We start from the raw sequence: 12169 nt of genomic DNA, 5'->3' as shown, positions 1-12169 counted from the left end.
GGGCCGGCTGCCAGCAGGCCTGGTGGACCCGAAACACAGCTGGTTTTTCCTGCAGACTTGGATGAATGTGCGGACGCAGGCGCCTGCGGGGAGGCTCAGTGCCAGAACCTGCCGGGCTCCTACTCCTGCCTCTGCGACGAGGGCTACGCGTTCAGCTCCCAGGAGAAGTCCTGCCGAGGTACCCGCCCCGACACCACACAGGACACGCACACACACGCGTGCGCAGGGCACTGCTCTCCCAGGAGCACAGCGTGCTTGAGCGCTCGTGTGGGTCCTGCACACCTGCGACATGGCGCGTGCCCCTTGTGCACCTGGGCCTCTTCCCCAGAGACACCGGGAGACCGACCAGGCGGGGCCCCTGTGCTTCTGGGCAACGGGCTTCTCTCCTGCCCTCGGTGCAGCCTAGCCCAGCCGAGTCCGGGGGCGCCGAGAGCCATGCTCCCTCCCACCGCCTTCCTGCCTGGGGCCAGCGGCTGCCCCTCCACCAGGGAGGGGATGGGGTAGTCCTGGCCCTGCCCGCCCACCAGGCTGTCCCTGTGCCCCATGCTGACGTGGCCATGCTGACAGCCTCCGTCCCGCATCCCCAGGAAGGAGCCGGCCAGCTGGGCGGGAGCCACGGGCCTGGAGCTCCCGGGTCTCGGGCTGGGGACTCACGTCCGTGGCGGTGTGATGGGGCAGCAGGGTGCGTGGTGGCGTCAGTGGGCTCAGGCGCTTCCTTGTGGCTGGCAGATGTGGACGAGTGTGCGGAGGGGCGCTGCGAGCAGGCCTGCGTCAACTCCCCTGGGAGCTACACCTGCCACTGTGACGGGCGCGGGGGCCTCAAGCTGTCCCGGGACATGAACACCTGCGAGGTAGCGCCTGGCCCGGCCTCTCGGCTGCGCTGTGGCCCCGCGTGGGGCTGGCTGGGAGCGCGTCCTCGGGCCCCGTGGGGAGAGGCGGGGTGGGAGGCGTGGCCGTGCCACCCGATGTGTGGTTGTGGCACCTCAGCTCCTCCTAGTGTGACTCACTCACACACGCGTGACCGCAGCCCCCGCCCGGGCTCTGCGATGCGTGGGCAGCAAGGCGCCCCCTGACCGTGAGGGCAGGCCCGCCCTGGCTGCCCTGTGACCCCCCCCCGGGGCTCCCACCGTGTGGCCCTCCAGGTAGTGGAGAAGCCGCATCGTAGAGCAGGGAACATTCTAGAAACAACTTCAAGGTCTCCATTTTTTGCTTCTTTTACAACATTTTATAGTTGTTTTTATTATTCTCCGTACGTTTGAAATATTCCATAATTAAAATATGAAAGCAGAAGGGAAATGCACAGGGAAGGATGGTGCTGGAGAAGCTGCCAGCAGGGAGCGGGGGCCTCTGAAAACATCGGAGACCAGCCTCCCCTGGGAGCCCCCATGATGGGCTGGGCTGGGGGCAGCAGGGTCCCTGGGGGTTCCAGTGGGAGCCCGGCCGAGGGCCCCCACCTGAGGCCAGCTCCCCGCTCCTGACAGGACATCCTGCCCTGTGTGCCCTTCAACGTGGCCAAGAGTGTGAAGTCGCTGTACCTGGGCCGCATGTTCAGCGGGACGCCCGTGATCAGGTTGCGCTTCAAACGGCTGCAGCCCACGAGGTGAGAGGACGGCCCGAGCGTCTGGGCCTGGCGGCGGGGGGCAAAGTCAGCCCCGTGCTCGCGTCCCGGCCGGGGAGCCCGCAGTCCAGCACAGCCGCGTGGGCCTCAGGGCTGGTGCCAGCTGTACGCCTCCCCGGGGACTCGCTGCTGGTGTTGGGGTGCGGGCGGCATTCGGCCCGCTCACCTGGGCTCTTCCCGAGGCCAGGCGAGCCCCGCCGGGAGGGGTCATGCACCACGACCCGCGTGTAACCCACTCGTTTCTGCCGGCGCTCAGACTGGTGGCTGAGTTCGACTTCAGGACCTTCGATCCTGAGGGCGTCCTGTTTTTCGCCGGAGGCCATCGGGACAGCACCTGGATCGTCCTGGGCCTGCGGGCCGGCCGACTGGAGCTGCAACTCCGCTACCAGGGCGTGGGCCGCATCACCAGCAGCGGACCCATCATCAACCACGGCTCGTGGCAGACGGTGAGCGTGGCCCCCTCTGCGCTGCCTGGGCCGGCCCGGGGCTCCTGGGCCGAGGACCCAGCATCTACTTGCACTCGCCCACTCAGCAGTTAGTGGGTGCAGCCGTGGCAGGACGGCCCCGCGCCAGAAAGCCTGCGCTCAGATGGGCATTATGTCCTCACAGAAGCAGAGCAGGGCTTCCACCGCAGCGGCCGTGATTCTCAGTGGGTGACTCCTCTGAGGACACCTGGCTGTGTCTGGAGACACTTCTGCTTATCACAGCTGTGAGGGGGCATGGGGGTCCCCTGGCAGCTGGATTGAGGCCAGGGGGGCTCGGGACTCCCCACCTCGAGGACCCGCCGGTTCAGACTGCCAGTCGCGTCGAGGCTGAGAACCGGCCAAGGTCCCGGGGCCCGGCTCTCGGTGTGGGGCAGGGTCAGACGTGACTCGTGACGCCGTCCCAGGCTCTGCCCCCCTGGCCTGCTCCGTTCACGCTGACCTCCAGCCTCTCGAGGGAGGTGCCGTGACCGCCCAGAGCCTGAACTGCAGCTGGTGGCTTTGGAGCTGCCGCTCTGTCCTCCACCATGATGCCTGGCGCAAAGCAGCCTGTGACACGCAGGCTCCCTCCCCAAACTTGGAGGCAACCTTAGTTGGAACTGGGCTTGTAGAAGTAAGTGCTTGAAAGAGAAATGGGAAAAGCATTCTTTTTTCCTCTAGAAGTGAAGATTAAATGGAAAAATTTGCCCTGGTCTCTGCGAATAAAAACAGTGTAGACGTTTGCTAATATTTCCATCCTGTCGGTGGCGTCTAGCTCCTCCTTTCCTGGACTCTTAAAGTACGAGCATCTCCAAAGCAGCAGGAGGGATGCCTTCCGCAAAGTTACAGATAAAACAGTCGATCTAGAGGGAAGCCGTCTCGGGGTTGAGGGAGCTCCACACGTGGGAACCCGCTGCCCCGCGGTTGAGGGCAGGAGGGTCCCAAGCGGGGCTGGGACACTGCCCGAGGGGAAGGGGCTAGAGGAGGCATGACCAGTGGATGCACGTGGCTGCCAGCCCACCCAAGGCACAAACTGGTCCTTGAGGTGCAGGGCCAGTTCCACAACGACCTCTGCCCACTCTCCCTGCCCCTGAGGCTCCCCACATGTGCACACTGCTGTCTCCTGACCAAATTCAGACCCAGTACCTAAATGTTTCTCCACCTGAGCCAGAAAGGAAATTGAGGGGCTTCTGGGTCATTAGGAAGATGCATCGTGTATAGAGTGACAGATTTTTTAATTTTCCTACAAGGAAAGCAGGAAAGAGTGCCAAGTTTTAGAAAGAATTCATACGTTCAGTCAGCATTCAGTCCGTGCCAGGCACTATTGCTGGAGATCCCAAGGTAACATATGTCCTCTTGTATTCAAAGTGCCCAGTGAGGGGTGGGAGAAGCTAAGGGCCAGAGGTGTCAGGGCTGACCCAAGGGGGCAGTGACCTCAGGCCCCCGGAAGGCAGCTCCCTGACTGAGGCTTAATTTAGGGTCCAGAGATGGGGAAGGGGCTCCAGGTGGGCTCACCTGCAGGAGGAGGGGGGGCCAGGGGGAGGGAGTAGCATTGGGAGGGAAACCAAAACCGGCAGGGTCGGAGCCACACCATAGATGCCAGGGAAGCAGTACAGGTGATGAGCATGGACCCCCCGAGGCTGGGGGTCTCTTGGCCCTGGGTGGTGATGGGAACGTGGCCCCCCCGAGGCTGGGGGTCTCTCGGCCCTGGGTGGTGATGGGAACGTGGCCCCCCCGAGGCTGGGGGTCTCTTGGCCCTGGGTGGTGATGGGAATTGGTACCCAAGGCTTGGCGCCCCTTCAGAAGGTGCACATCCACCCTCACAGCACTTGTGCTCTTCAGATCTCTGTTGAGGAGCTCGAACGGAACCTGGTGATCAAGGTGAACAAGGATGCTGTCATGAAGATCGCCGTGGCCGGTGACCTGTTCCAGCTGGACAGAGGACTATACCATCTGAACCTGACCGTGGGAGGCGTTCCCTTCAAGGAGAAAGACCTCGTCCAGCCTGTAAGTACTGTCCTTAGCCCCTGAGGTCGGAGCCCAGGTGGCTGAGCGCAGGGTTTAACCCTGAGGGCCCTGGGAGAGGACCGGAGGGAGGCAGGCATCTCTAGACCCTAACAAGCCGCAGTGCGGCTGCATCACGCACCGCACCATCTCTCTACGAAACTCATTCGCGTCCTCGTCTAAATTCATGATAAAAATATCTATTTTGCAGAGGAGATAAATCACAAAGAAACTATCCTTTAACAAAAAGAACACTCACTTTTTTGGGCAGTTCCCAAGTACATTTGGGTTGTAAACCCTGCCGGGATTCCCACAGGGGAAACAAGACCTAACGGGAGGTTGGCGTTGGTCATTTCCCAAAGTCCTGTCCCATCTCATCACCCCACTCCCCCGGTGTGCCGATGTCCACGGCCAGAATCCCTGGTGTTCCGGGTCTGATTTCCACACTGAACACGAGACGTGAGTCCAGCACGCTGAGGTTCTGAGTAGAGGGTGGCGGCGGCAGCGCCTTCCCTCCAGAGGGCTGGCCCACACCCCAGAGTCCCATCCGTGTGCCTCATGCCTCCTCGTTTTACAGACAAAGGCTGGGGCGACCTGATGTGCGCAGAGTCATGTGGCAAGTGCACAGCTGCGGGTCCCCAGCCCCCGCCCTACACACCCCAGGTGCTTTGGGCGCCTGGCAGGAGCGCAGGCACAGCTGCTGTGGAAGGGACCCCTCGCCCTCGTCCTTCCAGGTGGTGGTCAGCGCCCTGTGTCTGTTAGATGAGTGGGGACCGGGTGCAGGCAGAGGAGGACGGGTGGGGCGCGGACGTGCCATGTGTGCTGCTGCGTGTGCCGTGTACCTGGAGTCAGGCAGCGAATCCCTCTGTGAGCGCGGAGCCTGTAGTGGAAACACCTCCCCCCGCAGGATTCATCCACGTTAGTGGTGGATTTCCACGTGCCTGCGCCGGGAGGGCACTGTGGGAGCGGGCGGCACCAGGAAGCCACCGGGGGTCTCTGTCTTTCCAGATGAACCCCCGTCTGGACGGCTGCCTGAGGAGTTGGCACTGGCTGGACGGTGAGGACACCACCGTCCAGGAGACGGTCAAGGCGAACGTGAACATGCAGTGCTTCTCCTTGACCGAGAGAGGCTCCTTCTTCCCTGGGAGAGGGTTTGCCTCCTACAGCCTGGATTATGGTGAGTCCTGGCTCCTGCATCGGGATGGCTGTGCTTGTCCTTGCAGCCAAAATACGCCGAAATACACTAAAAACCAGAGAAGCAGGAAGCAGTTTCCTACCGGGAAGACGGCAGAAGGGACGGCCTCACGGCCCCCGGGCTACGGGCGGGGCACAGGCCCACTCCCAGGGCGCAGGGCTGGGAAAAAAGGGACGGAGGAGGGTGCCGGTGCTTGGTGGCCGAGACGGGCAGGCGGATGCAGGGCTCTAAGGGGAGCTTCCCAGAAGGTTCTGAGACAAGACAGGCTCAGGCTCATCCACGTAGATGTAGACGGAGCCACTCGGGAACGCCCAGCACTGCAGTCACAGCGCCGTGGGCCGTGGGGAGGGGGCAACGGCTCAAGGAGTCCCTGAGCTCGAGCTTCAGAAGGACGAGAAGGAGAGAGGCCCCAAGGAGCCGGGCTTTTCCAGCCGCTATGGAGGCAGCAAAGGAGCTTCTCCTTCACACCCGGGGAGACAGGAGCAGGCCTCGTAGCGGGCGGGGTGGGCCGCTGGGGGCCAGCGTGCTGCCGCAGGGGACACAGGGTCGGCCCAGAGTCCCTCCGGCTTCTGTGAAGCAGGGCCCTTCATTCCTGGAACAAACCACAACTATCTCTGCCCTTTTATTATCCATCAGTGACAACTTTTACAGTAAAGACAAATAATCCTCCCGTGCTGATAAGCGAGCACTCAGATGCCAGCTTTATGTGAAATGAGTGAGTGTTCCAAATCCCGGCGGCGCCGTTGCCGCCTCTGCTCTGGGGACGCCGCCTCTGCTCTGGGGACGCCACCCCGGACGGTGCGGACGTCGGGGTCGGGGGCGGGGACGGTGGCGGCTCCATTTGAGTCTGGACCCAGGATTTCCCCGACTTCCCCTCTGACAGGGTTGAAGTTAGCCTCTGTTTCCCAGGGGGCACCAGCTGCAGCCCCGAGGTGTCACCGTGCCTGGGCTCACGGGCCTTAGTGACTTCCAAGTTGAGGATGTTGGGAGAGCCCTGGGTCCCGGCCCAGGGACAGCTCGCACAGAACCGTGCGCCTCTTTCCGAGGGTCGGGAAGGCATCCAGAGCCCGGGCTGCCCGGCAGTCCCAGGTGGACACCTGGTCCAGGGAGGCTCCAGGGTCGCCCCCCTCCCCTTCTCCGCAGCCCACTCCTCCTGCCAGGCTCCTGGCATTGCTGCGAAGGCCCCCGCTCCCGGCTCTGCTCCCCCCTCCACACTCTCACCCTGAGAGAGTCCCCGGGGTACCCCCACCCCTCTCTGTTCCTAGACTCTGAGCCTTTCGGGGTTGAAGGTGCACACGTGACCCCCCACCCCACCCCGGCCCTGCTTGTCAGCCCAGGAGGGCAGGTGGCCTGCTGCCTCCTTCAGACCTCACTGCCCCGGTGGCCTGCAAGTTCAAGGAGGGCCCGTCCAGCTCGGAGGACGTGGGGCCTGCTCCCTCCTCCTTAGCAAGTCGGGCCATCCTCTCAAGACCTTGTGTCACTGTCCCCTTTCTGTCTTTAATTGTCAAAAGCATCACCACGTCACTGAAGGATTTTTAGAAAAGAACCATTGACCCCTAATCGCACCACCTCACACAAAACACGTCACTCTTTCAGTCTTTGTTTTTGTACGTGCAACCCTAGAGCATCCTGTGATGTTTAATATCACATCATGGAGCATAAATGTTTCATTCCTTTTTCACTAACACTGTGGTAACACAGACACCGCAGGCACGGTCTCCACTGGCTGCAGTGCTGTCCCTGTGCCCGTCACCGTGCCTGCTGTGGTCTGCTCGCCGTTTTGCTGCATGGTTTTGATCTTCAAGTTCTGTGACAACAAAGGCCAACTGGTAGTTAGAACTCTATGCATTTTTAATGTGTCTTGAACTATACCGTCAACGTTCTCACGTTACAACACAGAAAGGACACATTAGGAAATGACAGATACTGTCCTCAGCAGCAGGTCCCAGTGGATCTGGACTCACTGGGTCTCAAAGCCTGAGAAGCCCTCGGTGAGGGGCATGTGGTTGACCCCACTGTGCACCCGAGAAAACTCCCCCAGGGGAGCCGAGGCGTCGGTGCCTTAAGCACACTGCTGGCAACCAGGCCGCGGGCCTCATCTGTCCGGGGACTCAGCAGGGAACATACTCCCCCTGCCGCAGGGGTGCAGGGGGAGCTCGGCAGCAGAGGAGAAGGCTGGGTCGGTTCCTTTTTCCAATTCTGTGTGCGTTCGATTCGATGAACAATTATGGGAACTGGCCGTAACAGGCCCCTCTGGGATGCGGACGCACACACGATTTGAGGGGCACACAGTCCACTGGGGGGAGAGACCGGCCCGCGGCGAGGTCCGAGCCCAGATGTTCGCAGACGTGGCCTCAGCATCCTTCTGCCGAAGCAGCCCCTGCCTGACATCCTCACGAGGTAGAAACACTTAAAAACCAAGAGGGCGGAGGTTGTCTGGCCCCTTCAGCAGCAGGTGATCACACGTGGGGAAGAAACGTGAGGTGGCGTTCGCCCTCCGAGAACCGGAATGCAGCCCTGCTACCACAAGTGCTTTGGAGCAGTTTGTGCAAGAGGCGTGCACCATGTGTACTCATTCCAATGCGTCGTATGCGTGACACGCACCGTATGGTTTATAATCCACACGCGGTACCTACTGCGGCCCGTCTAACACACCCGAACAAAACCTCACCCGCGGACGCGTCGACTGTGACGGTAGAAAAGCGCAGCTCAGGATTTAAGATCGTATGTGCTGTTGAGTGGGGCTCGTGGAAGCTTCCATTTTCTTCGCGTCTTTAACTTTTCAAAGTCCTTCAGCTTGCAGGGCTGCACAAGGCCGCAGGTGAGGTGCAGAGGGTCGAAGGCTGAGACGCCCGCCCCATTCAACTGACCTGCGGGGAGGGAGTCGGGGGCGCCCGGGGGCTGAGCACGGCCCGAGTGGCGCGTCTGAGGTCCCGGCGGGACTAGGTGGCCCGGTGGTCACGCGAAGGGGCGCTCGGGGGAGCGGGCGGCATGGCCATCCTCAGGCGGCCTGGGGCCTCTGGACTGCGGCCCAGACCTGAGTCCAGAGCCCGGCCCCCGTCACTTCCCAGCTGTTGGCGCGAACCGCGGGTTCTGGGAGGCTGTTACCGGCTTCCCACCTCCTCCGCCGCCCGGCGTCCTCTGCTGCCTGGGGCCGCGGGGGAGCTGAGCTCGCCGCGTCTCGCTCCCCGCCTCTCGGGTCTGGATCGCCCTGTGATGTGCCGCCTTCATTGCAGCTCGGACATCGCCGGACGTCGGGACCGAGACCACCTGGGAAGTAGAGGCCGTGGCTCGGATCCGCCCCGCCGCCGACACGGGGATGCTGCTTGCGCTGGTGGGCGATGACCAGGCCGTGGCCCTCTCCGTGGCCCTGGTCGACTACCACTCCACCAAGAAGCTCAAAAAGCAGGTACCACTCACTGCCCCACCCCACCCCCGACCCCTGAGGACGCACTGCTGCCCCAGCGCCCAGTGCCCAGCCAGGCTGTGGCCCGCACCATGCCCCTCGAGGTTCCAGCCCACCCTCCCCGTCTCTCTCCAGGGCCAGAGCAGCCACGCGTGGCTCGGGGACAATGTTGCGTTCCCGAAGCCCGTTGTGCGGTGGGGAGACTTTCCCACCCGCTCGGTGGTGTAGCAGTTTGAATTAATTGCTCGTATGTAAGCCAAAGGACTTTGCTCACAGATCAGATCTTCCTTTTGAAAAAGATGCGCAAACGTGCCCCAGACCCTTGTCACGCGGCCCCCTGGGGACGCAGGCGGAGCTCTGGGCACACGCCCCTGGACACGCTGCCCGTCACCTCCACGCAGCCCCCCTCTCCCGACTCTCCCCACACCACGCCAACACCATGCTGACTGGACTTACTGTTTTCTCAGAGAACAGCTAAGAGGTGGCGGAAATAGGTTTATTTTCTCACCTCTGTCCTAAGAGGGGTGTGTTCACCAAGTCAGCCTGCCCGCGGGGGCCACCCAGCTCCCCTCTTAGCGGGTCTGCAAGCTGATGGGCGCAGATTCGCGCCCTGCCCAGGCCGGCTTTCCCCCGTCCCGGTACTTGGGACAAACGGCCCCGAGGCCCACCCAGCTGAGACCACCTCCCTGGGCGGGGAGAGGGAGGGAGGGGAGGGCCATCGGTCATCACGCGCCTCTGCCCTGTGTTGTCAGAGGCGTGTTCTGCCTGGCGTGTGCATTTGCTGCCCGGGCCCCTCTGTGCTGCTTCGTGGCAGCTCCACGTGGAGGGGCAGCCCTATCCTGTGTCCCGCCTGTGGACACGCTGGTGACTGGGGTCACCTCTGCCCAGGCCAATGCATGTGCATTCCCGTTTCTGGAGCGTGTTTCCCCCCAGCTCCCGCCCGAGGGTGTGTGGCTTTATTTGTTCGTCCTCCATCACGTTGGACAGGGTCCAGGTGGCCCCCTCCTTCACCCGAATAGAGACTGAGTCCCTGTCATACCCCGGCCGCAGGCGACCCTGCCCGCAGGAGGCCCGCAGGACAGGGCAGGACAACAGGGCCCGCGGGCACTTGGCCGCCACCCCACCTGCCCTGCCCCTGCTCAGGCATGCTTCTCCCCACAGCTGGTCGTCCTGGCCGTGGAGAGCGTCACCCTGGTCCTGATGGAGATCAAGGTCTGTGACGGCCAGGAGCACGTTGTGACCGTTTCTGTGAACAAGGACGAGGCCACCCTGGAGGTGGACGGCACGAAGGGCCAGAGTGAAGTGAGCCCAGCAGGGCTGCAGGAGAGGCTGGCCGTCCTCGGGAGGCACCTGCAGGGCTCCGTGCTCACCTTCGTCGGGGGGCTGCCAGGTAGGGTGCCCCAACTTGCTCGCCCCAAGCAGAACTGGGCTGCTCTGTACTAAAGGAGGAGGGAAGCAGCCGGCCCGTGGCTGCATCGGGTGCTCGCTGGGTGTCGGCCCCGGCCTGCCATTGTGTGTGGCGTTCCGGCTGAGAACACGCTTGCAGGCCCAAGCGGCAGCCTGAAGCTTCCCCCCCGCCCGGCTCCCGCACCCTCCAGGAGCCCCTCCCCCAACCGTGGGCATCAGACGGTGGCTCCGGCCAAGGCTAGTGAGGAGGGTTCAGCCCACTGGGCCACGCTGGGGGCTGGGTGCCCCAGCGCCCCAGCCAGCCTCGCCCCTGAGGCCTGGTGTCCAGTTGCCATGGCAGCAGGCAGAGTGACCCCGGCCCCTCCTGCGTCCGGGGCTCAGGTCTGGTCAGGTGGAGCCAGGAATCGGGGCGAAGTGGTGGCAGGAGGACGAGGCCAGGGCCTCACGTAAGCCCCTGTCCGCTCCCACCCCTCAGGGTGGGTGTCCACTTGCCACAGACGGCGGCATCTCTGTCTTGGCTGGCAGACTCAGAGTGCATTTGGTTTTAATAAGCAGAGCTTTGAAGAGGACGAGAGAAAGCCTGGAAGCCCTGGGCATGACTCATTCGGGCCGAGAAGATAATATTTAATTGATCTGACTATCTGTGTGCGCTCCTGGGGGCCGGGGTGCAGCGTCAAGCCTGGCGGCAGCGGTTCACCACCTGCCTAGGGCGTGTGCCCGAGCCAGACGGAGGGGTTCTGCAGGGATGGGAAACCGTGCCCTCGAGGCAGCTGGAGACGCAGAGCGGGGAGCCCGGGCCCCAGACGCCAGGCATCTCGCCCCCTGAGACGTGTTTGTTCTTCCCCCGCGGCCCAGATGTGCCAGTGACCTCGGCCCCGGTCACAGCCTTCTACCGCGGCTGCATGACGCTGGAGGTCAACCGGAAGGTTCTGGACCTGGACGAGGCCATCTACAAGCACAGCGACATCACGGCCCACTCCTGCCCCCCAGCTGAGCCGGCCGCCTAGGCTTCTGCTGCCGCCGGACACCCGCACAGCCACGTGCGCCTTAGCTTTCTTCCCAGACCAGGAAGGACGGCGGGAGGCCCCCGCACCCCTGCCCGAGACACTGATCCCCCGCCCGCCAGCTCCCCTCACGGCCTCCCTGCCCGTGTGTAACATATGTGTAAATAGCGGACTCACCTCAGCACCACCCGAGCGGACCCGGGAAGAGAATTCTGTTATTTTTATTACCAGATGCTTCTCTCTGACCTAAAACTATGGAAAAATAAAACGTTTACGGAACCTCCCGAGCTCTGAGTCAGCGCTTTCTGCCCCTTGGCACTGAGCGGCGCAGCCGTCATGGGGTCCGAGGCCGAGAGCGGTCCGCCAGGCCCATCGGCTTTAACTCCAGGCGGCATCCCTTCCGCCTGCCGCCGGCGTCCCCGAGACAGGGATGAGCCGCTTTCCGGGAGGCGGCAGTGCCGGTCGCCTGCCTGCGCGGCCACGGGCAGGCGCCACAGGTCAGCGCCGCCGGCTCCCCGTGCAAACCCGCAGCCTCGGTTCTGCCACCTTCTCATTTCGGGAGGCCGTGCGCGGTGCCGGAAGGCACCTGCTCGTTGTCGAGCGAGCCGGGTCTGCCGGGGGTCGAGCACACGGGCCTTTCGCTCTGGCTTCAGGAGCATGGGGGGCAGTAACGACACCACAACGCCAGCCCAGGTCACGGGGGAGAGCAAAAGCCCGGCATTTGCAGCTGCTGCGGACACGTCCGGGGCTGCGGGCGCTGTCGCAGCAGAGGGTCCCAGGGGAGTTTCCGGCAGCCGGTGGGGCTTCCCTCCACCCCAAGACTGAGATTCTATCTTTTCAAATACTAAACCCTGAAGTGTGTTCTCAGGCAGGCAGCCCAGGGTCCCACGGCCCCATTTCAGCTTCATGGCTCTAATCCCTCAAAGCGGCTTCGGGGTCTCTGCACCCGCCCGCCTCCCCCCCACCCCGCTGCTGAACGTGAGTTTACAGTCACAACCTGACCCAGAGACAAGCAGGGGCGGAAGGAGGGGCGGGGGCCGAAGACCCCAGCCCAGCCGCGTGCGGAGCCCGTGG

At 63.1% G+C, this 12169-nt stretch overlaps 1 protein-coding gene across 2 annotated transcripts in view; it reads left to right on the top strand.

Annotated features, from left to right (window-relative positions):
- GAS6 (growth arrest specific 6) overlaps window positions 1–11382 on the top strand; it is a 32718-nt gene extending 21336 nt beyond the window's left edge. For both annotated transcript variants that reach the window (XM_082859584.1, XM_082859585.1), the window contains exons 7-15: window positions 56–178; window positions 730–851; window positions 1482–1600; window positions 1875–2064; window positions 3922–4086; window positions 5092–5260; window positions 8515–8687; window positions 9846–10074; window positions 10947–11382. In XM_082859584.1, the coding sequence (XP_082715710.1) occupies window positions 56–178; window positions 730–851; window positions 1482–1600; window positions 1875–2064; window positions 3922–4086; window positions 5092–5260; window positions 8515–8687; window positions 9846–10074; window positions 10947–11098 (1442 nt within the window). In that variant the 3' untranslated portion in view covers window positions 11099–11382. The remainder of the gene's footprint in view (window positions 1–55; window positions 179–729; window positions 852–1481; window positions 1601–1874; window positions 2065–3921; window positions 4087–5091; window positions 5261–8514; window positions 8688–9845; window positions 10075–10946) is intronic.
- The last annotated feature ends 787 nt before the right edge of the window (window positions 11383–12169 follow it).

This window comes from Leucopleurus acutus (assembly GCF_964270905.1).
Source record: "Leucopleurus acutus genome assembly, chromosome: 18".
NCBI lineage: Eukaryota > Metazoa > Chordata > Mammalia > Artiodactyla > Delphinidae > Leucopleurus > Leucopleurus acutus.
This window is presented reverse-complemented; position numbering and strand designations above follow the sequence as displayed.